Source organism: Aptenodytes patagonicus, chromosome 2 (assembly GCF_965638725.1).
Source record: "Aptenodytes patagonicus chromosome 2, bAptPat1.pri.cur, whole genome shotgun sequence".
NCBI classification, from domain to species: Eukaryota; Metazoa; Chordata; class Aves; order Sphenisciformes; family Spheniscidae; genus Aptenodytes; species Aptenodytes patagonicus.
Window position 1 is genome coordinate 146,499,703 of NC_134950.1, and position 27,771 is coordinate 146,527,473.

General features: G+C 39.9%; 1 protein-coding gene and 1 non-coding gene across 5 annotated transcripts in view; one reads left to right on the plus strand and one right to left on the minus strand.

Moving 5' to 3' along the window:
• The window catches only part of CDK14 (cyclin dependent kinase 14), a 329,864-nt gene that overhangs the window by 151,982 nt on the left and 150,111 nt on the right, over positions 1 to 27,771 (minus strand). For all 4 annotated transcript variants that reach the window (XM_076331548.1, XM_076331551.1, XM_076331550.1 and 1 more), the window contains 2 exons: positions 22,553 to 22,615; positions 9,538 to 9,661 (listed from right to left, as the gene is read on the minus strand). In XM_076331548.1, the coding sequence (XP_076187663.1) occupies positions 9,538 to 9,661; positions 22,553 to 22,615 (187 nt within the window). The remainder of the gene's footprint in view (positions 1 to 9,537; positions 9,662 to 22,552; positions 22,616 to 27,771) is intronic.
• On the plus strand, positions 26,161 to 26,236 carry TRNAK-CUU (transfer RNA lysine (anticodon CUU)). Its single transcript has one exon. It is a non-coding gene; the product is annotated as a tRNA-Lys (tRNA).

Genomic DNA, 27,771 nt, shown 5'->3' on the forward strand with positions numbered 1-27,771 from the left:
TTTGGCCTCCCTTTCCCTGGATCTAGAAAGCAATGGGGACGGCAAGGGCTTTTTTCACTGACTCAGTAGTGTGCGTTCGAGGTTATGCCAGGACAAATGCACACAGTCTGCTCTGCTGCTCCAGGCCTCCAGCCCAGATGCCACTGTGAACAGCATTATCAGCTTCTGCTCTCAACGGAAAATGCTGTATTTACAGTTAATTACAGAAATAACTGTCTTTTATAAAGACCTGCAAGCTAACTCAAGTTCAAGCAGTTCAGGTTTCACTTTCCAGGCTCCCACTTCCTTTTTTTCAACTTACTCACAACATTGTCACTGAATTCATCTTCATTTCTTGATAGAATCATAGAATCATTAAGGTTGGAAAAGACCTCTGAGATCATCGAGTCCAACCGTCGACCCAACACCACCATGCCCACTAAACCATGTCCCTAAGCGCCTCATCTACACGTCTTTTAAAAACCTCCAGGGATGGGGACTCCACCACTTCCCTGGGCAGCCTGTTCCAATGTTTCACCACTCTTTCAGTAAAGAAATTTTTCCTCACGTCCAATCTAAACCTCCCCTGGCGCAACTTGAGGCCATTTCCTCTCGTCCTATCGCTTGTTACTTGGGAGAAGAGACCAACACCCACCTCGCTACAACCTCCTTTCAGGTAGTTGTAGAGCGTGATAAGGTCTCCCCTCAGCCTCCTCTTCTCCAGGCTAAACAACCCCAGTTCCCTCAGCCGCTCCTCATCAGACTTGTTCTCCAGACCCCTCACCAGCCTCGTTGCCCTTCTCTGGACACGCTCTAACACCTCAATGTCCTTCTTGTAGTGAGGGGCCCAAAACTGAACACAGGATTTGAGGTGCGGCCTCACCAGTGCTGAGTACAGGGGCACGATCACTTCCCTACTCCTGCTGGCCACACTATTTCTGATACAGGCCAGGATGCCATTGGCCTTCTTGGCCACCTGGGCACACTGCCGGCTCATGTTCAGCCGGCTGTCAACCAACACCCCCAGGTCCTTTTCCGCCAGGTAGCTTTCCAGCCACTCTTCCCCAAGCCTGTAGCGCTGCATGGGGTTGTTGTGGCTGAAGTGCAGGACCCGGCACTTGGCCTTGTTGAACCTCATACAGTTGGCCTGGGCCCATCCATCCAGCCTGTCCAGGTCCCTCTGCAGAGCCTTCCTACCCTCGAGCAGATCAACACTCCCGCCCAACTTGGAGTCGTCTGCAAACTTACTGAGGGTGCACTCGATCCCCTCATCCAGATCATTGATAAAGATGTTGAACAAGACCGGCCCCAAAACTGAGCCCTGGGGAACACCGCTCGTGACCGGCCGCCAACTGGATGTAACTCCATTCACCACAACTCTCTGGGCCCGGCCATCCAGCCAGTTTTTGACCCAGCGCAGAGTACACCTGTCTAAGCCGTGAGCTGCCAGCTTCTCTAGGAGAATGCTGTGGGAGACAGTGTCAAAGGCCTTACTGAAGTCCAGGTAGACCACATCCACAGCCTTTCCCTCATCCACTAGGCGGGTCACCTGGTCATAGAAGGAGATCAGGTTGGTCAAGCAGGACCTGCCTTTCATGAACCCGTGCTGGCTGGGCCTGATCCCTTGGTTGTCCCGAATATTTAATAGAAATAGAGCCCTCAAAGAAATCCATTACTGACCTTCCTGGGGGGTAACAAGAACAAATTCTACAGATTTCAAAGGCTGTTATCAGATGGGAACAGGCTGCTCCCATGCTAACAGCAACCTGCCACAGGAATATGGGCAAGACATGCCTTTTTCTTTCTCTGTTCAATTCAGAGAGGGTGTTAGAGGCATCTGTGGACCTACATTTGGGGTAAGCTGTTCCCTCTATCCATAGCAGCCTCTGATAACAAAAATCCAGACAGCTTCCACCATTTTTACAGCCCCAACAAGGCCTGCTGTTGAGGCAGCAGGAGCCTGCTGTGGGTCAGCTGCCTCAGAAGTGACCCAGGCTGCTCCTACAGCTCATCCTGAATGCCAGGTGGCTGCAGCGCCACAGCCCGCTGTTCCTCAAGCTCACTTGAAGCCAGGAAGATGGGAGGTAGCCAGCCTGCATAACTAGAGGCACTCTCAGAGGAGTTTTGCAAACAATGTCATCAAGCTTCACCAACAATATAAAGTACCAGCTCTTTAGGCACCGTGACAACTCCTTATACCAGCATCTTCAAGAATTGATACTCTGTGGAGCATTTACACAGAAAAACATAGCAGTTATCCATGCAAGCAATCTTTTATGCTATCCAACCTTTCATATGAATCTTACATGGTACATTATAAAGAAATTCCTTATGGGATTCTTACTGTGAAAAAAGAACTAATTTTTTTTCAAGTTGTCAACATAGCTTTAATCATTTTAACACTAAACTATACAGCAATAGTCTTGTCCCTCGTGACATATCCCCAACATGGTCCCCACAGAAAAATCTATATGGAAATTCATAGAAACATCCTTTTTAATACTCAGCTGCAGTTTTAAACTGTAACTCCGTTGAGTATAATTCTCTTTATTACAAACCTCAAGCCTCTTTGCTCCTGTTATCTATTATTAATCATCCTATGTATCTAGAAGAATGCATGGTTCAGTCACATTTACTTGATTTTTTCTTTTACTACATCACAGGGCTTTATATTAACAAAACTGTGAAAGCCTAAGGCAGGACTTCCACCACAATGCAGACCTCCTGCAGCTCCTTACTCACCCAAGGAGATCCCCAAAGACAACAAAAAGCTGACAGAAAAAGATTCAGGGTCAGTCAGAGAGTAAAGCAAAGACACTTCCATGAAGATTCTCATGCTGTTTTTCTCTCCAAACCCCACTCCCACAAACGAGAAAGAGCAACTCTCTGACTGCAGGAACAAGCACTACAGCACTAAGTGCCTGATGCTCTTTCTCACTGTCCTGATTTTGGCTGGGATAGAGATAATTTTCTTCCTAGTAGCTGGTACAGTGCTGTGTTTTGGATTTAGTATGAGAATAATGTTGATAATAGCAACAACTAAAACATCGGTGTAAGTAGTGCTTATACTAAGTCAAGGACTTCTCAGCTTCCCATGCTCTGCCAGGTGCACAGGGAGGGGGCACAGCCAGGACAGCTGACCCCAACTGGCCAAAGGGATATTCCATACCATATGACATCATGCTCAGTACATAAACTGGGGGGAGTTGGCCGGGGGCAGCGATCGCTGCTCGGGGACAGGCTGGGCATTGGTCAGAGGGTGGTGAGCAATTGCATTGTGCATCACTTGTTTTGTATATTCTTTTATCATTATCATTATTATTATTTTCTCTTCCTTTGCTGTCCTATTAAACTGTCTTTATGTCAACCCACGGGTTTTACTTTTTCCCCCCCCCCGATTCTCTCCCCCATCCCACTGGGGTGGGGTGGGGAGGGTGAGCGAGCGGCTATGTGCTGCTCAGTTGACACTAGAATTTGTTGTGGTGTTACTGCAGTTTGAAGATTTTTTTAAAGGACCAAACCTAACAAAAATCAGGGCAGAAAACAGGAGGGAAGGGGAAATGTCTATTCAAGTAACAACAACAACAACAACAAAAACAACAACAATAATAATAATAATATCAATCAGCAAGTTTTCCTATCCTTGCAAATTATAGTCAAGCTACCAATACCTTCTAGACGTGCTGTTTCATACTTTGAAATCATATTTTGCACTTCTGCCTCTCAGGTACCTGCATAGTCATAGTCATACACTGTGTGTTGGAGCCATGGCATAGTGAGACGGTCAGTGTACATACTAAAAAGAATGTTATCCCAATTAAAAGATGTGACTACACCAGAGGTCCTGGCACTTAGAATAACTGCACAATCCAAAATAGAGACCAAACAGGTCTTCAAACTTCTTATCCACCCACTTTGTGCAGTTCACTTCTATTGCAAGCCTAGCAGAAAAGACAAATGGGAAAGGAGGCTGCAGGGAAGTTTCACAAACAAGCAATCCCCTGAAATACAATCCCCAGCAGCAGGTTGATCAGCTCACAGATAAAGCAGGACAAGGGCCCTATTAGTAATTTGGCAAATTTCTCTCACAGCCTCAGAAGAGCTACCACTGCCTCACATGCTAGTCAAGTTTAAACATTTCATCCTCTACACCCGTGCCCTGAGGATTTTCTCAATGCATTGAAAGGTGATGTCCGTGTACCTACCTTCAAAAGCTATATAAACATTGTATCTGAAAATTTCTAACAAGTATAACCACATACTTTTCAACCCAGAAAGCACAAAATTATTCTAACTAAAGATATTTAAGAGTAACCATACTATCATCAGATTAAAGGTCCATATTGTCCCTGGAAGAGTCAGAATATTAGGCTGTTAGTGGATGTTTTGGGACAGAGAATAAGAAACAAGGCACAAAAAAGTAAATCCTTCCTGGAAAGTCCCACATGGATGGAAGGTGGGACCTACCTCCTACTTGATTGTTATCAGCTATTTAGGGACTTGGTGCTGGAGTTCATTAAGTATGATAATCTGGATGCAAACATAACTGATTAGCCAATCTTTATTTATATCAGTATACACAATAGCTAAATGCCAATACCCAATCACTAAAAAAAAACCAAAACAAAAAAAGCATGGTATACACTGAGTCACAGAACCACACAAGAAGGAGAATTCACCTAGTCCAACCAGCCAGATTGATCAAGGCTTTGTCCAGTCAGTGAAGCAAATGGAGATTTCACCACCTCTCTGGGCTGCTCCAATGCTGAAGTACTCTCATAGTGAACATTTCCATCCTTATACCCAGTTCTGTTTCAACTTATGACCATTATACCTCATTCTCCCACCGTGCACCTCAGTAAAGAGCACCTTCCTGCTATGCACCACCATCCTCTTTGGTAACCCTCTCTTAGGTACTGGGAGACTCCAGAGCGAGTCATTTCATTACAGAAGAAAATCCCATGGATCAAACATGATTTACCTTGATTAAAACTGGCACTTTCTTCACAGGTACAGAAATGACTTCCAAGCAGACTCGCTCCATCATTTTCCCAGGGATGGTGGCTGACCAACCTGCAGTACCCCAGACCTTCCTTCTTGCCCTTCTTGAAAATGGGTACAACATTAATATTATTGGGGACCTCGCCCAATCTACATAGTCTTTCAAAGATGATAGAGAGCAGCCTGACAATGACATCAGTCTGCTTTCCCAGTACCCTCAGGAGGCCTCCTGCCTGGACCCATGAACTTGCATGGGTCAAGATTTCTCAGAAGATCAGATCCCTAACTCAATTCTCTTCCACTTACCCCTTTCATCCCTGAACCCCATCTCTGAGAACAAAGGCCTGTGAGATCTTATTCATGAAGACCAAGATAAGGAAGTCATGGAGCACCTCAGTCTTATCAGAGTCTGCTGTGATTAAATCAGCTGCCCCACTTAGCACTGGGCCTACATTTTCCACAACCACTTATTGCTTCTCTCCCTCATGCTCTTCCAGCATCTTACCTTTGCCTCCTCAACACCTTGTTGTTGCCCACCTCCTCCTTCACCTCAACACATTTTCCTCCCTGATGCCTTAATCTCCTCACAGAGCTTCTGTTGCTACCATCTAAACCCTTCCAACACCCCAGACCCTTCTGCCTGTGGCCACTCACAAGCACCCTCATGCAGAGTCAAAGACAATATGCCTAGCAGAGCTTGTCTATTCCTCCGGTGTTTTCATCTATATTTGCTTCTATGGTCTTTGGTACGTATTTCTTAGAGGTTCAAAGTGACATTTTGAAAATAATGGATCACTGAAATGACATATGGCACTGGTTATAATACGTTCAATATGAATACAAATCACGTATTTGCTTAGATAACTATTTTGCTTAGATTACTAATCACCTGATCGCAACTAACTCTTGAAAAAAAGATATTCTTACTGCTTGATCTTTGAGTTCATGCTCCTATCCACTGCCATACAGCCATTTGACACTGTTTATAGTTAAGATAAATGCATTTATTCTAGAAACATACCTTGGCTTTTAAAACTGTGTAATGACTTTCCTAAACGAAGGTTCAAAGATTTTCTTTTTTGAAGTCAATACACATCCGAAGGCCAAATAAATGTATCTGTATACAGTGCAAAAAAAAGTTAAAGTGAAGAAATCACTAACCAAAGGCTAAGGAACAGCTATGGAGCCCAGTCTGTGTGGTAACTAGCATTAAGCACAAGCTCTATTCATTTAAGTTTCTGATTGCTTATGGTGTTACTCATTAAAGGTTTATAATACTTCATTTCTACTCAAGACAGACATGTGCAGGGGAAAATAAACAAACCCGTAGACAGCCAAATTCACACCACAGGATCAAAAATAATTCTTGCACTTGATTTCATAAGGAGAATTCCTAATACACTTTAATTTCCTCTGGAATTTTAATTAGATTGAAAAAAAGAATGCAGGAATGGAGTTCAAGGACTATTTTTCATAGCAACAATTATTCAAGGTGTAGTCTCCCCTATTATATCTTCTCAAGAAAGCCATTTTTTATAGCTCATCCATTTTTAATTTGATAAAGCCTCTATGTTCTGTTCTCCCTTTTCATTTGACTGCTGAGTCTTCTCATAAATGCTCATTTCCTAGCAGCTATAGCACAATGAACAGAAAAGCAAACCACCGTTCATCTGAACAAAAGACACTCCCACACAGTGCAGTATCTATGTCTGGGAGCCCTGCTGTAGAAAAACACATGCCCACGGTTATTCAAAGATTCCACTTCAGCCGCAGTGCAATGCACTGGCAGGCATGAATAGCCTTTCTTTTACCTTGTTTATTCAAGAACTATGATCCACTAGAGCCTGCTTTTAAGTATTTGATATCCTACACTGAGGAGATTAAATAAGCCCGACGCCAAATGAAAAACTTCAGCCATGCTGTTGATTTTTTGCAAACTTATGAAACCAAAATCTGAAGGTCTTGTCCTTAGAGACTAAAAGGCTTTTGCTCTAGGATTTTATATTTATTATGCTAGCAAAGTCAACCCTATCTCTGACAGAAACTGATTTCTTGATAGGTTCTCTCCTGCCTTGAGTGCATTTGAAAGCAAAACACCCACCTCTCTAATTTCCATACTGCTCCTCATGTAATTAATCAAATATGCAATCTAAACCCACTTCCTTTCCAAATGCATTATTGCGAATTAGTCATTCGTGGGAGAAAAACATAAAGAGAAACAGGACTGTATTTTACGTCTTGTTTAAGAAGCATCTTTCGTACTGGGAAGGTAGAAGATGAGCTATAATAACATAATGTTTAAATAAGAAAATATGTACAGGGGTGCACACAGAGAGCACACGCGTGTGCTCTCATTTCTCATGCCTCCAGTGAAAGAGGTCATGACCCTTCAGACTTTAACCTCATCACTTCTAATTCTTCATCTTGGTTCTCAGAAGAGAAATTTAACCCATCTGGTTTTCAATTTTACGAGGTCATGAGCCATGAAAGAAAATCTAGCTTTAAAAAAAAAATGGAGATATATAATCTTCTCTCAGTGTATGAGAGTAGATTACGCAGATGTTTCTGTTAGGTCAGGACAAAGTTACAAGAGAAAAAAATCTTCTCCACAATATTACACATTCATATGTCTACTACTGGGTATTTCTTTTTGGTTGTACTTATACAAATCTAGTCTGTCTCCCAAAATAATACACAATAGTCAGCCTTAAATTCCTGCCAACACAAAGCTGGGAAAATCCTGCCTTTGATGTCATCACTGGGATATTTAGCCTAGTGCCACAATGAGGCACTAATTTCATCAGAAGTGATGGTTACATTTCCTACTACAGCAGGGCGAAAACAAATGTCCCACCCCTTCATCTGCTCTATGGGAACATCAGGCAATACAACCAGAGAGAGGTTAACCTGTATCTGAGCTGGACATTTCATTGATAGGTTCACGCCTCCAGCAAGGCATTTAACAGTGCTGGTGAAAGGTGGGGTTTTTTGTTTTCTTAAAAAACACAGCTGAAAAGTTTACAGCCTCCCTTTCCCCAGCCACAAAAGCCATAGAGCTTCAGCAACACCCACCCACCTCCACCCCTGCAAAACTCCCACACGGTATGAAACATTTGTAAGATCATCTACAGAGTTTTCAGTGTCCACCAAAGCTAGAGCACCATCATCACAATCTCTTGAAGGACTTAGAATACAGGGATACTTGGAAGTCAGGTAAGTTCATAGCGTTTTATACATAGAAATGATACAACAAAACTAGTCATCTCAAACAGCACAGCACCTTCAACAGAGGACTAACTCATATTTCACTACAAAACCACTTAATGATTCACCTGTTTCATGTATTGAAGAGATAAAAATCTCATAGTAATATGCAACATGCAGGAATGCTTTTTTTAAGCATATCCTTAAAATGCTTCTGGCATCTTCCAAGTTTTGAAAAACAGCAACAGAAAATGGTATGTAAAACCAGGTAATAATTGTTTCTAATACTATTTCTCTAATTGCCTTACAATCCAAAGGTCAATCAAGTTCTTGTGGACTGTGTCCACCTGAAGTCCTGTTCCCTTCTCCAGCATAGCAAATACACACTGAGCTGTTAATTGCAGTAACGCTAATTAAAAGACAAAAAAACATGACTACATTAACAGTGAAATTGCCAATTAGCACATAAGGCTCCCTCATTACTGCTGCTGCATGAAATGTGAAGCCCGATGTGGGTAGCAGTCATAAAAATAAAAGACATTTTAAAAAAGCTGATAGGTCACATTTTCAGCTTACTTCAGAAGTTCTGCTGGAATCAGTAGCTGAGAAGTTGACCTACAGGAAAGAAAGAAATTCCTACAACATTTTGTAAAAACCACTAAAGAAAAATATTGCCATTTTCCACATCTGCATTCACAATGGTTTTCAGAGGAAAGAGTACTTGCCCTGGTGTAGCCACTAGAAAGTATTTAAAAAAAAAATTTAAAAAATGAAAAAAGGCAAAAAGGCTAACATTTTAGTGGACAATTTCCCCTGACTTTATACCCCACATAAGGCTTCCCCGTAAGGGAGTAATGGATACTGAAAGCAGTCCAGGTTATCCTAGTTTCCTTTATTCTTTAGAAGGGATATTTATTCTTGTGTCCTTCTGTCTCTTTCAATGACCATTTTATGAAAGTTAACCCAGATCTCCACAACCCTAGAGCTGCTTCCATGAAGTGATTGTGCTCTTCATATAGTCTGTATTTCCTCAGGTCTCTCTCTATTTTTTTTCTTTTCTTTCTAAAGGTTTTAAATTCTAATTCAGAGGTCTCATGGTAAATAAAATTTAAATAGTTTCAGCATTATCTTCCTTGTGAGAACTGGAGTATATATTTGTTTTTCACTTGCTCCCTTTTAATCAAGCATTTTGTTGACCATAATCAATTTCTTCACTCAGGAGAAAAATGTGCAATTATCTACAATGAAGAAGGTGTGTCTAAGGAATAGGGTGGGGGGAAGAGAAATCAATGGAACCATCTGTCTGACATTCCTACAACATTATAAGAGACTTGTAATTAACTGCTTGCCTACCAAAGTCTGCCAGCTTTAACTCCCCCGTGTCACTGATCAGAAGATTCTGTGGTTTCAGGTCCCTGTGCAAAATGTAACGCTGGTGGATGTAAGACAGTCCTCGCAGCAACTGAAATAAAAATAACTGAAAAAGAGGGGGACAAAAAATGACCTCTGTTAATATTTTGCATATAACCACAGGTGATTTCTTCACAATATGTAGGGTGCTTGCATATTGTGGTAACATTGGCTCAGAATTCCTCCCAAACTGGCGTAATTCCCACCCAAATTTAACACAATGAAATTTCTATCTAAAAAATATGTACTTTGCAAGGACTAACCCCAGCCTCCAAGCGCTACTATATCATAGATTCAATCTGCCTGCTTTAAAAAGAACAAGAGCAATACAACCATGTGCAGAAAGCTCAATTTCTACCAAATTATAATTATACTCCATTTACCCATATGGCCTTAGAGATTAGGTGGTAGCCTGGAGACAGATGTGTATCTTCACTAATTATAGGAAACAACAGTAGAGGGTGGATAGGGATGGGGAGATAAGGCTGGGGGATGGGACAGTGGAGCTAAAACAAAGAAGAAATTAATACTATAACAATAATGCCTGAGTACCCAAGGAAATCTGCAAGTATGATAGGTTTTCTCCTTCCAAGTTTTTTTTTAATGGGAGTTGCTTATGTGTTTTTCATTAGGAAATAATAATTCTCACTGAACCTAAAGATTACTTTTGAAACCTACTTATAATAGTCTTTAAGGTAAATTTAGATAGGAACCTATCTCATCCCCCATGTTTCTTTTAACCCTTCACTGGACTCTACAAATGCTTTCCCTAGAGCTAAGCATTGATATTGTGTAGTTTTGTAATTTACAATTATGAACAAAAAGCTGGATGATGGAGATCTTTTGCCTCCCCTTTTCATCTCCTCTCCCATCAGTCTCCTGCATTCTTACTGGCACCTGTTGTGAAAGGCTGTAAGTGTTACCCTCATGGATTTTGTCAATACAAAGGGTGAACAATCGTTTCCAAGGAGTTTTCGCTGCAGTTTTGAAAAATCTCTCCTAATATACAGACCCTTCCTATTGCCTGAAATATTTTAAGAAATACTACAGTTTCCAAATGGGAACACAACAAGCCTTTGCAAAGCCATACATGGAGGATTCAAGAGTGGATATAGACCTCATGGCTCACAGCTCAGCGGCCGGTGAAATGTGCTCTCCGAAGATGTGGAAACCACACCAAAGATTTGGGAAAATTCAACCCGGGCACATGAGAATTCCTAATTAACTTGCAACACAAGCATCCTATTTAGTGACTGCTGAAGTGAGGAGACATTATAAAAAGGGTTACAAAATCTGATTATAGAAGAGAATAAAGGCTGACATGAAAGAAACAGAAATGTCATGTTACTGAAGTTGAAATGAATTTAATTGCATTTCATTTTTTCCCCAAGTGCAGACACAATACACTGTACGTTTAACTATTTAGCCAGGGCACAAAGAGCCATATCAATCACCTTCTTGCCAGGGTTGGGTCTAACAATGTGCTGAGGAAACCTAAGAGCAAAATACAGAAACAAAAGAAAGAATAGCAGGAAAGTAATAAGTAACATGCACATTCCTTTTTGAATTGTGGTTAAAATGGAACTCATGGTACACAAAAACTAATTCAGTAAGGGCAGGAAGCAGAAACGGCTTTCATTACAGCCTTAAAATAGAAATTAAATTCTATTAAATGACTTCAAAATAATATATTTTTTAATAAAAAGATAGGGAAAATATCCAGTTTGCTAGGCTAAATCAATGGTATTTAACTTCAGACATTATTTTTAAATATGCAAAGAAATTTCAGTTATCGTGTTATCTTACAGCACTGTAATCTTTATAACTCAAAATATATTTATTAATGTGGGCTTTCATTTGGCTTTAATGCAAAGAGTCAAGTGATTTGACATGACGTGCTAAGAAAAAAACCAAACCATTTCACAGCTCAACTGAATAAACGTCTACTTTTGAGGAGAGCTTTGGACCAGTTTTATTCCAAACTTTTAGACATGCTGTACTCATCAAGTATTTCCATGAAAGTCAATTAATTCACTCACATACACTGTATCAATTGCTTCCTCCTTGGAGGAAGATCATGAAAGAGAAGGGGGGAAAAAATCTCCCTGAATTTGTTACAGGGTAAACTCAGCCATTGTTTTGTTGCTTTCTCTTTTCCTCTTCACCTCTGTTTTTATTTGGTAATATTAAATGTGAAAAGATTTAAGTGAAAACACAAGACTAACGCCCGGCAGTAGAGCATTCTGCAAACCACAGGCCCTTTGGGATTGCTTGGGAAGAGAGAACAGTAAATAGGCTCTCCATTCCCAACTGTTCCCCACTCCACAAAAAGAAAAGACAAATGGGAAAGAACAGTTTCTGATGCCTCAGGAAACACTTCTGCCTTCTCACAGTCAAGTTCCCTCCCCTGCCTTTGAGGAAAGCCGTTTCTCTCCAAGAAACCCGTTCCCCTTCAAGACTATCTGCATTACTTTCACAAGGATGGAAATGAATGCTAGATGAGGTACCATCACCTCTTACCCACATACCTGATCTGAAATCAGCATACCACCTATCATGGTCATACTCTGATCTCACTTGCTCCTTCCTCTACCTTGCTCAATTCTGATCACTATGAAACCTCAGCCTGGGGCTTCTGCAGGGGGTTTTGAACAAGCAACTGAACTGCCATTTCTCCAAGGCCACGGGATGGCAGCCCTGCGGACCAGAAGACAACTCTAAAAGGAGTCAATAGCAAATTCCATATGCATTTCAATGGGTTGGTTGTGAGGGTAGAAATGATACAGATTCGTGGTTCTTGAGCTTTTATGTTAGCAATTTTAATTTTTGCATGGTCATACACAAGGCTGTATAAGTGTAAAATAACCTGTAATAAACAAACTAGGACATCACTCGTGTACAGTTTGTAGCTTATAACTAAGAACAGAGGTTTTGGTGATAAAATGAAAGACTCACAAAATGACAAGGGTCATTGTGATGAGAGTTGGAAAAGACAGAAAACAGGAATAGGTTTTGTCTCTAGAAGTCAGGTTTTCAGCAAGGCTTAACATTAGGAGGCTCAATACTTTACATTCAGATCAAAAAAAAATGTAATAGTTGTGCTTCAGGCCTTGCTTATTTATCATAGCCATGAAAAAAATACCTTTTTTCCCCTAACAGTTATGCAGCTCTCACTTTAATGAGCAACATATTTTAATGAAGAATTTTCATTGTCAGTGAGAAAAAATGCATGCAGATCAAAGCTAATTTGGGGTTTATGGACTGTGATATTAAAAGAATATTAGCAGTTCTTAAAACTTAAGGAGAAAGCCCTCAACTCCACAAAAAGGTTAGTACCTACATAGTCTTTCAAGTATAAGGCCTGGATAGCCCCTTGAGCTACATGCAACAATTGACCAAATGCCTGTTTAAACCAATTACATTTTCTGAAAGACTTGCCAGCTGCCTGGATGAACAGCCCTGCTTTCATGGTGTTTTTCATGAGCCTGGGTGCGTGTACAACCTAGACCATTACATGCACACATCTAAAAGCTGCAAGATGGCTCATGTGCAGCAGAATGCTTTACAATCTTGTTGACCTCTGAATGTCACATAGGATCTTGAGCTCTTCTCATCCAAATGAGCCTATAAGCTAAACACTGACACAGGCCATCCAAAACACATCTAACGGGTGGGACTGATGTGAGTTAACACTTTCTGACTTAGGTCCAGAAAGCTCTGATGAGTCTAATGATAAAGGGGGATGTTCATGCATAGGTGACCTGCGTAGAAGTGCTCAGATGACTCCACACAGATGCTCTCCATTCCCAGAGATAGTAGGGAGTTTCTGGCAAAGGATACTGGGGTAAGTAAAAAGCAGAAATTCACAACATGCCCAGAGAGATTCTCCAGAAAATGCACCATTTCCACACATTGTCTACTGAGGCATCAAGGACCCCAATGACAAGAAGGATGCTGCCCAAGAGAACAGACTAATGAGGCCTGTGGGGGGCTTTTTTAAGTCAAGAACTGTCTTTCCCTGGTGGCACACAGGGAATTCTGAATGATTTCCTGCATTTGAGCTCCCTTACCACATGTTGTATTGTGGGAATAAAGGACCTGGCCCTAGATACAGAAGTAGAAAGCTATATGGAACCTTTTAGTCTATAGAAGATGCACAAAACTCTTGGCTCTGCTCTCTCTGCAGCAAGAGACTGCAAATGGAGCTGAGCTAACCTGGACCAGGAGTTCACATCAGTTCAGAAGAAAGCTGAAAGCAAGATTGCATTAACGTGCTGGTCCTTTAGCAAGCTCATATTGCTGTATTAGCACAGTTACTTTTGAAAAGTAATACACAATACTGCACAAGCTTTATTATCACTCATCACTAATAACACAAATGCTCCTGCTTGCTGTATGTATCAAAGCACACCAGCTGGGTATCACGTAATCATCTGAATTCCCTTGTGTGTATTCAGCATCTATCGATACCATATTCAGTCTTAACAGGCCATCAAATCTAAAAATACCAGTAAAAAGAAACCCAATCCAGGACACCTCCCCTCATGCTTGCAACCAGTGTATTTCTCCTTATCATCCAGAGGATATTACAGGCTTCTGTGAATTATTGGCTATTTACAAAGGCAAAAGGAGGTAATAAATCCCCACAGTACTATCTCACAGCCTTGGAAATAAACACAATCGAACACAATGCTCACTTATGTTCGGGTTTACTAGATTATTTGGGAGTTTTAGACCTACTTGTTTTAAACCATTAACATAATACATATTACCAGGTAGTTTTTTATCACAGAAGCAATGAGAAATGTCTCTGTGTGACTTCTGCTAGCATGTCAAAAGCTCATCAAGCACAATCTTTTTTATCACTGTTGGTTTGCTATTCTTTTCCTTCCTCCCAACCAAGAAAATACCCATGAGAGAAAATCCAACTTTTCACTTCTAACACTATCCTGGGGAAATACTGAACTTTTTAGGTCAAAGCTTTGTAGACTCTCAGTCTACAAAAAGAAGAAATTCCAGGAACAAAGTGTTGACTTGAGATGAATTTGCATCCCTAGGAATACAGGATCCTATCTGAATAAAAAAGTGTTAGCCATTTGAATCAGCGTGATTTTCATGATCATAATAAGCTTTATCTCAATAAAAGGTTCTCCTATCTGACCTCCCTGGAACCAACTGAGTTCTCTCCAAAATAATTTTAAAATAATTCTCTCCAAAATGCATTTATAAAGGCTTCCAACTCACTCCTGCATTCCTTACACAAGAGTCTTACCAAAGACAATGTCACACAGAAATGCATACAATACAGCCACTGGGAACGCGCATCGTACCATTACTTTAAAAAAAGATACTAAAACTACAGATTTTTCCACTTATTTGCAGCAGAACTGCAAAGGAAAGAGATTGGAAAGTGTTAATTTGCTAACTTCTATTCTCTTTGATGTTCTTTTAATCATTTTTTGTCCTCTGGGTACTACTACAGTCATTTGCAATGACGAAGGTGTGCTTAATTAACTGAGTATAAAGACACTCCCTTATGATCAGTTATAGTTGTCTGCTAATGTTCAGTAAGTGAAAGACTCTTTCAGTTTTTTTCTTCTGAATGACAAAAGTAAAAATAAATTCAATTAAATCAGATCTCCTTTTCTACCTTTCATCATTCACTTCCATGCTGAACTAGGTCAGGGTGGCAATTGGTGCCTCACCAATTTTAAAGACACTGGAAAAAGTGTTTTCTTAATCCCTACAACATCGTCATGTTTTTTGCCATATGTGATCCACGCGGATCATACAGACAATAAATTACACACGTACACACTCCTTTCAGTTTGGAGTTTGCACATATTTCTCGCTGCAGTAAATATAAAACTGTCATTCTTCTTGCATGCATTTTAACACACTGATAAAGATTCTGCGTTTACTGCTCACAGTTGTGCGTATTATCAAATCATTACTTTAAGTGACAAGACTGACATAAAGTAGAGTGAAATGCTGATGCCATATTTAATGTCTGATAACTAAAAAGTCTAATTTAAATAATCAATTCTCAATGCCATGTGTAAAAGACAACCTTAATTTGGCATAACATTATTCTGTCTGCTGTACACCTGCTTGTTCGCTGAATGAGGAATGAAAAATAGCAACTTCTCAACCGCATTAAACAGCATCACTTTCTACTTAGCATATCAGTTGAAATATATTTTTAATTCAACTCTACATCAGCAGCATCACTAGTTTCAGTGAGTAGGAGAGAGATTTCAAAAGCATGACATTAGTTTGATTTGCTTCCAGTAACGACCTATAAAATTAAAAGGACCACCATAGTATGTATTCACCTTAGAGTAAAAGTGTTTTCTCCAAACTCCAGTAAGTCAGTATGATAGGTGAAACAAGACATGAAAATTCATCATAGCTGGATGTATTATCATGGTTTAATTGCCCAATTCCTGTGTGCCTAAGTCTATGGCAGTCAACCTTTTGGTCAGACACCTCTAGTTACACACAGGCGCTCACATGCCACAGCTTCCCCTACATCACGTAATCACACATTTGTCACACATGGATATAGGACTGGCCATGTGATTCAATGCACGTCTCCCACAAAAAAGGGGACCACAAACCTCTTGTCCATGCCACAGACATTTATACAATCACACGATGGAAAGAAAACAGAAGCACCCCAGGGAGGCCTACATTGATAACACAACTGTAACCTAAAAACCGAAGTATTTTTAGCCTACTTTTCAGATACTATGTTTTACTAACAAGCATATGTTTTTATATCTTACCAATAATGAATGGAGCTAATGCTTAGCAAGAGCCAGTACGCAATGCTCTGCTACTGCCAAAGTTCAAGCAGCTGCACTTCAAATGCAGTAAGCCTCATGTGGATAGGATACAGGAGTTGCCTAATCCTTCCATGTTCTGAATGCTTCCCTACCCTTTGTGCTTCAGATTATTCTAAAGCTGTAATCAGTTCAATGATAAATATTTCTTTTTACAAAAGACATCAGATCACAACTACCCTATGGCTTTGACTCAGATTATTAATTTTCACATTAGTCATTAAATGCCAAAATTACTCATCTGGCAAGAACAGATTCAACTTTAAAAACTGCAACCATTAGTTAAGGACAACATTCACAGTACTGCAGTATGGAGAGGAATAAATGAATACCGCAAGTGATTAAGTGCCAGAGATTTCTGATAACATCAGATAACATTCACTATATTTCAACATTTTCAATCCAACATGCACTTCATCTTGTTTAGGAGGCCAGTATTAAAACCTTGGTTTAATAAATCCAATATTTTTATCATATCTGATTTGGGATTTTTGTTAATTTTTTTTTAACTTAGAGTGCTATAAAGTTGACTGATCTCTTCTTGAGCATTTACCACAGAAAAATGTTGCAGCATCCCATTATGTTTCAATAATGCCTATTAATTACCTTTCTTTTAAACTATTTTTGTGGAAGTTTTAAGACTGAAACTAGTTACAGTTTTTTGTTGAAACTTAAGCATATATATATATATATATATATATTTTTTACACAGATTATTGGGCTGTCCTAGGAAACTTAATACCCAAATTCCACTCCACACTTTGCCACATACCTTACATGTGACCTTGACAATCAACTGTTTTCTCTGACTCAATATTACAGTGATAAAACACATTTTTAAAGGTTGGGGAGGTAGAGTTTAGTTGGTTGAGGTTTTGCTTCAAAAATATCCATCAATTATGCATAGAAGACTGCTGTGCCCTGCTTCCTAGGAGCAAGGAAGGCTCAGAATTGAGATGGGCAAAAGCTGAAGTCTTGAAGGCTCCTGGGAGAAGGCTGAATATTCCTGTTCCTTGCATGCAAAGTTCAACAAGAGGGTCTGCCTATTTCTTCTTATCACTTTTTGGCCCTGGGAAGAGAAAAGGTGTCCAGAGAGAAGAACAAATCAGAGCAGCAATATTAGATGGAATAAGAACAAACTGGAAATTCCTTCTCCCTCTGGTCACAGTAGATGATAGGAGCCTTCCAAGTTGCCTGAAGTAAAAGATTTCAAGAGAGATTAAGAGACAGAGACGTTTTTTGTCTGGTTGACAACCCTGTTGTCATTCAGGCTGATGTTGCACGGATTGAGGAATAGTGGGTCAGAGGTGAGTATCTTCTTATTTTGTCAGAGATGTTTTTTTGAAATCAAATGCTTACACAAACTGATACTATCTCTAACACTGCAAGTAGAGGAAAAAAGGCAGAGAGAAAAAACTGAGGATGCTTTTCCCAAAAGACTACAGCTATTTCAATGCAGCATCACTAAATAAAAAGCAAAACAGCTTTCATTAATAGATTTATTTTTAAGACAGGAATGCAAACAAGCAATGCAGGCATGACAGATGCAAGCCTGAGCTCCACTTGTTCCACCAGTAATAAGAGTTACAGAAAACAAACTCAACTATAAAATAAATGCATCAAAACATAAAGATTAACTTACTTGCATTACTGGGAATGCAATAATATGGAATAAAAGATGCAGTTAAAATAAAGATGATATTTCAAAGGTTAAAAGAAGTTAAGAACAGCTACATTTTCACAGGACATGCTGAAATGTACAAAAAGATACTTAAAAATTAAATTATGAATTTACAAAACAAGAACCATTTATGGACAGCTGCAAACAAAGGCTCAGGAGAACCAAGAAGATAAGTCAAAAGGCTGGTGGAGATGGCCCTGTACCAGACAGAAGGAAGCACAGATCAGAATGAAGATCATAATAAAAAAATCACTGGCAGGGTCATTTAGCTGCTGTGACCATTAGAGTTGCTGCTGTAGGAAGCAATCCAGATGTTTCAACCGAGAGTCCAAGAAGTATGAACTATCTCTAAAGGCAGCAACAGCTGTAGGAAAGCAAGCCAGGAGTACAGATTTCAGTAGTCCAGGCCAGGAGGAACAGCACAGGGAGAGTCAGGAGCAAGTCTTGTACCTCAGTTTGCCACAGACACATTTTGGAGTTTGGTAAGCGCTGCACAGTATACCTATAAATCAACTCTTAGCTCCAACCATGTACAAGGCTGCAGCAGTAGCTTCCAACAGACACATATTATATGTGGGGCCATGTACTTAAGATGTATTTCTTGCCTTCAGTTTTGGAAAAACTGAGAAAGACGTCTTCAAAACTAGAGAAGAGAAGATGAGGCTGTGCCTACTAAACAGGGACTTACTAACCAACTACCTTTTCTCTCTTCATCTCTAACTGTAATACCATACATAGTATATTAATATATAGTTATAAATAAATGGTAGATAGGCAGGCTCGTTAGTTACCAAAGATGTATACAATTATGTATTTGGAGCTAATAGAGTTTGGGGAACCTATGGATTGAAACAACTGCTTTCTGCCAATTTCCCTTCTAGCTGATAAAGATGTTGCAGGTACCTAACCACATTTATGTCACCAGGATACTTGGCTTAACATTCTCAGGGATAGGTATTTTAAAAATAACTTTAGATAATAACATCTCAGTCTCACAAATTCTTTGAAGGATTTAAAACCTGATGTTATTTGTAAGACTTGGGCCTCCGCACATGAATTACAAAATTCTGAAATCATTATGTGTGAATACATACATACCACTAAAAATGCTAAACCTAATACTTTAGGAAGCAATATTTTTTGTTTGCTTAAACATACTGTCCCAAGACTCCTACAACTGCCAATTGAGACATTCTTCTTTATAATTCCACATACTTACAATATTCTGCTTACTCTTTATTTAAAATATTTAAGTGACAGCAAATAGCCTATCTGAAACCACAAAGAAAGGCAATGTCAAACACAACACCCAAGGGGACAGCAATATGTGTAATTGGATTTTATTCTATTTACGATTCTTCATCTAAAAGTAAGCCTGAGGGAACAAGCATTGTCTTCAGCTTGTAAATATGGAGAAAATTCAGAAATATAATTAGGCTGAAGATGTCCTATAGAAACCAAAACATAAGTAAATAATGGCTTTGCTTCTGCATTCTTATAAAGTACTGTTTTACAGGAACTACTGTATAATACTCTTTGGAAAAAGAAAGATGTGTGATTATATGGGTTTGTATTTATAATAACTGGTCACAAGCCAGAAAGGAATATCCATCGGTAGGCAATACTATCCTCAAGAACAAAATTAAAAGGCAGGGGGCCTTTTGTCATACTGGGAGAGCATCAATGGCTTAATCCCACAGGTTAGCCCCAGAGAGCCGAGACTAATTTATTGCTACTGGAAGATAATTGCTCAACTGGAAGTTTTTTTAAAATGGATTTAGGGATCACATAACCAGTGATTCTGAACAAACACTGTCTAAAAGTCTGACTAAAAGTGAAATTCCTGAAGGACCTCTAGCAAGAAGGGTCTGGCAGGGAGAGAAGGCTAATTAACATGGCTCAGCTCAACCCTTAAAAATCAGATGTAGCTCCAGATAGACAACTCTGTCCAGAAGCTAAAACCAAAATAGGTGGCAAAGTCTCAGAACCACAATTACATAAGTCGACAAACCAAGTACAGTGCAACAAAGCATTAAGATATTATGTAGTAACCATCTTATCTCCTCTGTAAGAAGAGAGGAGTGCAAGCTTTCAGTTTTGTATGCTGGTGAAGGTCTGGGAGTTGTTAGCATATATGACTGGGTTCCCTTCTCTCTGCAATTCCTGTCCTCCTAGCTGAAGAAATCACTCTGTTGGGCTAAGCGGGTATTTTTCACTCATAGCTTGAGAGCAGGTATTTCACTGAAAACCCCAGGCAGGCTGATTCAGTTTTAAAATGGTAGGAGCTCAAACCATCACACTAGGTGTTAATAATTACTGCTATGAATTAAGGCTAGCCTTTGCTGCTGGCCTGGCAAGAGAGTCCACTAAATATATATAATCAGTTTTCATTAATATTATTTAACAGCAAAAAAAAGAATTTTAATTGTCCAATGGGATCTCTCATGGTAGAAGGGTAGTTTCATCTTCTCCAACTTCCCAATGTTTTTTCTCTTTTTTCCCGTTTCCTTTTTATTAATAATCCATCTGGACTTTAAAAAGCTTGAACTAGCAGTACATCAGGACTCTACACTTGGCTACTCAAAGAAATATTTCTAATGTGCCCATAAGCTTCAGAAGTGTTGCTGAACACTGTTGTTAGATGGTAAAGATAGCCACAGGAATACATGCAGCAAAATTTGAAAGGGAAATGCTGCTGCTGCAGTTCCCTCCGCAGCTCCTGTTTTAAAAAGACAGGTATCCCAGGATTTAGAGGAGTGACGCATTAGCAAGCCCGATTATCCACGCTTGTCTATCTTCCTCAAAGACAAGCTCACTGGGCCCTGATACAACCAAGAAAAAGTACAGTTATGCGAATTACGATGTCTTCTCAGTGGGGAACAATTACAGCTACAATGACTACTGCATATTATATCTCGAGCTATAGAGCACTACAGCCTTGGAGTAGTCTTACAAATATGAAGCAGAACGAAGAACTTTCAAAGCCAGTCTTAGCTTATCCCAAACCTCAGAGAGTCAAATGTAAAAGTATCCACACAGGGAAATGAAACACAAACCCATTGTTTTAACAAGCACATTCAGCACATGAAACTCTGCTTAGGAAACTGAGCGGTGAAGAAAGCTCAAAAGTTTTAGTGGTCAAAAAACAGGTCCCACCTCACCCACCTTTCAGCCGTTTTGAAGTGCCGCACTCACAGAGGCACTGTGAAGCTGGCACTGGGAGGAGACCCATGGGCTTTCCCTGTCCACGCTAGCAAAATGTCTGAGTGACAGTCATACATTACAAGGATGCTATCTTGCAGCATTTTTTTTTTTTTTGTTAGTTTGGCCAAATATATGCAATAAGGAAGAATTTTTCTGATTTTTTTTTAGATGGTAGCTGTTCTCATCTAACTTCATATGTCGTAGATGACACTTTTCAGTGAAAGAACACAGAAAATTAATCAATCTACGGTATAAGACTAGTTGATGTACAACAATGATCAGCTATTGCAAAATAAAATTCTTTCCTCTTTTTTAAATATTTTCTTTTCTTAAACCAAACAGGCCTTCTGAGTTTTCCAGGAAAGAGAGATTTATTTTTTTTTCATGAACTTCTCAATTTCAAGAAACTAAATACTGGAATAAAGCTCTCAGTATGACAAGTGAAGATTTAAACACTTCCAAAGTAGAACAACAATGGGACTGATGTCAAAGTGCAAGACAAGTGTAACAAATATCATCTGGGTGATCTATACACACACGACACATTCTGCATGTCTGATTGGCTTCCATTTGATGCTAAAATCATTTGGCTGACTTCCAAGAAAGTAACTGGATCAAGTCTCTACCAATCTATCTTTCCATTAATTTCTGCTAACAAACTCCCTCCTTCCTGTGTGATGATTCTCAGTATCTACCTTAGAAGGAAAAATTTTTTAAAAAGTGAGATCAGCTATGAAAATGCTTCATCAAAATAAGTGAGCAAAAAGATTAGGGAAGATGTTATATGCTCATATAAAAAGCAGTACATTCAGCTAATATAATTTATTACAGCTCCCTCAAACTCGGTGAACCTACAATGACTTACCTCACTGAAGATCTAGCACTGACAGCCTAAAGCAAGCTTACTCAGGGGTTTTAGGGCAGTATTGTCTTGTCTTAAGAGCAAATGTTTGAATGGAGGGGAGGGGTTACCGACACTGTAACAGTATTTACTCATATACTCCGGCTCTGAATCAATTTTACAGACTTCACAAGTTCTTTTATGGGAATGTTTAAATACTTACATTTGTAATTATTTTTAAAGAAAAAATATTTTAAAATATAGTTCATATGCCAATCATTTTTGCTTTAGCTAACAATCAGTTTCTATGAAACAACTGACATGACATTTTACACAAAGTTACTGTTACTGCGTTTGCCTTGAATGTGTGCTCTTTTTGACTCTTACCTTCACATTTTCTGGATGAAGCCCTCCAGGGTGTTTGTCCATGTACTGACATAAATCAGTGTGCTAAAAGAAAGTCAGATGGAAAAAAGTGTATTAATATCTGTATGACTGCAGCAATAAATATCCTTCTACTTAGAAGTGGACAGAACAAATGGAAAATAATGAGATTTTTCAGCCACACGTGCACACACACACACTTGGACCTTTACACTCCATTTTATTTAACAACCTTGGTAACTTGACTGATATGAATATTCATCAAATGTAAATTAATTTTTTCCTAATATCCTGTATATGGTAAATTAATTACTTGAATTTTAGTATCATTTTATACCTTGTAAAGACAATATCACCATCAACACCATAAAGGTAATATCTGGAGGGAAGAGGAAGAACCTAAAGGGAGAACCTCAAGTGCTACTCTCATTATTCACATTAAAACATTGCCTTTTAAATATAATTTTATGGTGATTCTAGATTAAGATGGCTTAATGGTTTAGAAAATAAATCTGAAAGGCATTGCATATCAGAGTACTGAATGATACTTTCCAGCTCAAAAAGAAGCACATATTATGCACATGTACAGCTATTAATTACAGCTACTTTAGAAAACAGCTTCACTGAAGACTCAAAACTTCAAGTTTTCACTTCATAGTTGCCTATATTCCCTGCAAATATACCATAAAAACTCTTCAGAAAATAAGCAGACTTGCAATGTATAGATTAATGTTATTTTTAATTAATAAGTATTTATTGCTTTTACCATGGAAACACTATTTTCTCTGAATTTTTCTCTTGCATTTCTTCACTTTCCTACCAGTCAGCAGCACGCTTTCAGTGAAGTGGCATGTTGCTTCTCTGATTCGCTTGCACAACTCAGCTTCTGGAATTACGTTCAGAATAAACAAAGCAAAAATATGCACTAGATTAACCACCAAAAACTCAGAGACTGACTCTGCCTTCCACATCTGGTTTCTGAACACGTCTGGCAAAAATCATCCAGCATTCCTTGAAAAGCTGCTTGGCAATACCTGCCTCACATACAGCCCAACTAAATATAGGCAGTTTTCAAGGTGGGAGTTTTGGACAAAAGCTGCCTTCAACATAGCAGAATGGTTTCTCTGTGCAGCACTTCCGAGTCCAGAAGCCATTCTCTAGTGCTCTTTTGCAGAGTTATATGGCTAGAAGATGTGAACTTTCCTATGTAAGACACAAAATTTGTGCTAGCCACAACTGTTCTGTATAATCTTCTCTTCTGAAGTCATAACTACGAAAACACACTGTGCATGTAGAATTAACATTGCAATGACATAAGATGCACTGTTGATTAGGTTGTGCACTAGCACACCTTTTTTCAGGAATTCTTACCCGGCTTCAAGAGAGTGAGTGCCCTGACTGCAGGAAATCGCTTGAGTCCCAAAATGAACAGTGTGAGTATCACAAGGGCAGAGGGCACGCTGAAACAGGCAAAGCACACTAAATACAACACAACAGAGCTTCTTCCAAAACACAAGCTACAGCAAGCAATACTTCAATTAATAGTTAACACATCAGTGAATGCATTTACAAAGAAAATGAAAAAATACACCTCTACCAGTGAATAGTTACTGTTAGTGAAGCACATTTTGCATAAAGTCTATGTTTAGCTTAAAGACTTATTCCTAGTTTCTGTACAATCTTTAGCCACTTCAGGTATGTAGTCCTCTTCTATTCTCCCGGTTAGTTTTCTGGGACTGTATAAATAAGCCATGCCAAAAATGGACCAGTCATCCTTCAGTATGCATCACTGCATTAGCCAGTTTTGTCTTGGTTTACTGTATCAACACCAAGGAAACATACTTGAACAAAGTCATCTGCTAGCCTTGTCATTTGTTTGGAAAAACTGACAGTTTGTGAGTACTAACCCCAGCACAAGAGTCTGCCACTGGCAAAATATCAGCTGAAATACCATTACTACAGGTGATGGCTGGTGTCAAGTAAGAAGTTTGGGGGATTCCCCCGATTTTAATGAGTTATCTGTTACTAAAGAGAAATGCCAGCCTGGTGGAATAACACGTTCTCTTTAACTTAAATACAAATCTTTGAATAGCGATAGCATCTGCAGTGCCTGGGAGAAATTTAAAGAAAAGCCTGAAATTTTGCTTTAGAAAGCCTGGCAGGGTGAACAGGGCAGTGCTGTCCCATCCCTATCATGGTGCCTCAGACACACCCGTCACAGCCCCCGAGCAGGGCACGCTCCCTCGCGTGGGCTGGCTGAAGGAGGAGGATTATTATTTCCCCGCAGTTCAGTCTTCCAGCCTTTGTGGGTGACAGATAACGTGGTAAGTGGGAAACTTACTGCCTCCTTCACCTTCTACTGATTTCTACGATTTGCAACTAGTCAGCCAACAGAAACCAGATCTGAGGAAGACAAACCCAATGTTACTTCTGAAGGTCCCATCCCTGAAGCCCCAGCACCCCAGCTGCCCACTAGCTGCACCTTTCTATTCACCAAAAGCTTTCTAAGAACATCCTCTTCAGAGTCACATCACTAGGAAGAGCCATAAGTCATCTTTTTACTTCCAATATACTTGTAATGAATTGTGAGGATAACCCCATTTTCTTCCACTTATATTTCAGTTATTATTTGGATGCATTTCCTCCATACATGAACATCAACGATGATCATCATTCGCCTCTTCTTCCTACCCCAAGGATCAGGACAACTGGTAGCCTGGTATAACCTTTTGCATCAGTAGTTCTCTCCTTCAAAAACTGATTGTTCGCATCTACCTAAAATTCAATGTAAGCAGCAATTTCTGCAGAATCCTGGAAAACTTACAGAGTCAATTGTGCAGCAGTCTTTTGGCATCTATTTTTTTCCCCATACACATGCTACAGACACAGACAAACCTCTACCAAATCTTCACTCAGAGAGTAAACAGAAATGAAATGTCTTTTCTGTTCAAATCTTTCAAGAATTTGCCCTCATAAAACTGTTAGAGTCCTTCTCATAAAAGCAACTAAACACTATGGTACTGTCCTGGTTTCGGCAGGGATAGGAGGCCACAGTTTGCTTTCACTTGGAGGGGCGTTCAGTACACCTGGAACCGACTGCCCCAGGGGTGGAAACACAGCCCTACCATTTGCCATGGACTGATCCAGACTGCATTAGAACAGGGTGGAGCTCCAGAACACCTGCAATACATTGATGATATCATCGTGTGGGGCAACACAGCAGGAGAAGTTTTTGAAAAAGGGAAGGAAATAGTCCAAATCCTGCTGAAGGCCGGTTTTGCCATAAAACAAAGTAAGGTCAAGGGACCTGCACAGGAGATCCAGTTTTTAGGAATAAAATGGCAAGATGGACGTCGTCAGATCCCAATAGATGTGATCAACAAAATAACAGCCATGTCTCCACCAACTAGCAAAAAAGAAACACAAGCTTTCTTAGGCGTGGTGGGTTTTTGGAGAATGCACATTCCAAATTACAGTCTGATTGTAAACCCTCTCTATCAAGTGACCCGGAAGAAGAACGATTTCAAATGGGGCCCTGAGCAACGACAAGCTTTTGAACAAATTAAACGGGAGATAGTTCATGCAGTAGCCCTGGGGCCAGTCCGGGCAGTGGCAGGCTAGCTCAGTTGGTAGAGCATGGGACTCTTAATCCCAGGGTCGTGGGTTCGTGCCCCACGTTGGGCGCCAAAAAGGACTGTCGTGGTTTAATCTCAGTCAGCAATTAAGCACCACGCAGCCGCTCGCTCACTCCCCCCCACCCGGTGGGATGGGGGAGAGAATTGGAAGAGCACAAGTTAGAAAGACTCGTGGGTTGAGATAAAAACAGTTTAATAATTGAAATAAAATGATAATAATAATATGATAATAATAATAATAATACACAAAACAAGTGATGCACAGCACAATTGCTCACCACCCGCTGACCGATGCCCAGCCAGTCCCCGAGCAGCGGCCCCCCCGGCCAGCTTTTCCCAGTTTATGTACTGAGCATGACGTCACATGGTATGGAATGTCCCTTTGGCCAGTTTGGCTGTGCCCCCTCCCAGCTTCTTGTGCACCTCCAGCCTCCTCAGTCAGTAGAGCATGGGAAGCTGAAAAGTCCTTGGCTAGTGTAAGCATTACCTAGCAACAACTAAAACACCGGTGTGTTATCAACTTTGTTCTCATCCTAAATCCAAAACACTGTACCAGCTACTAGAAAGGAAATTAACTCTATCCCTGCCGAAACCAGGACAGGTACCAACTGGGAAAGCAACTTATAAAGTTACAGTACATTGTTTCTCACTTAAAAAAAAAAAAAAAGTAGCAGTAAAGCAAAGGCAGAATCAGCTGCTCTTCTTTTCACAAGGTAGGGACTCAATGCACATTGAATTAAATATTAGTATAGCCAGGAAAGCTGACAGCACTGCAGGGACAGCTATTTCTAAACCTGTTTTCCCTTTTGGCGGGCAAGTGTCTGCTCCAGTGCTTGTGTGCTCAACTGACATTGAAGAAGGCAACATGAATGCAAGTTTCAGGAAAGCATTAAAAAAGAAAACAGAGAGCAAACTGTATGAAAGCAGTTTTCTAATGGTATTCCATGAAATTGGTACCATATAGATGAATGGAGTCTTTTTCTTCATGCTATATTTCGAGGTAGAAGGCAACATACTTTCCCAAGTGGAACAGTGGCTGCAGATACAGCATGCCATACTCTGACACTAGGGTCTTTGCTGCGGTTACCACCTTGATCTAATAAAATATATACCCTAAAGGAAAATTCAAGATACGATTACCTATTGGCAATAACATAAAACTATGCTGAAGCAAGGTAGGAAGACAAGAAACAAACCAACCAACACACCTTTTACAGTCCTTTCTCCACTGTCGCAGAGGGTGAGGACACCTCACAGGGAAGCAGGATACACTGGGAACGCAGTACAGAGACTTCCAAGTAATTGCAAATACCTGTCACACACATCCTGATCCCAGGTGGACCTGGCTAGACCAATTCTGCTCCAAGCTAGCTTTTAACAACTCTATCAGCCATACTGTTAATCCCCAACACACATAAATCCCCACAAGTAATCCCATACTGACAGAACATATGATATTTTAGCTTAAGTTCAAAATCCCATTAATTCCTGCTCTTAACACTCCACCAGCTTACCCACACTTATATGTACAAATAATCTATTAGCACTCATCTGTTCATAACAGCTACACAAAAACAATAAATAGAG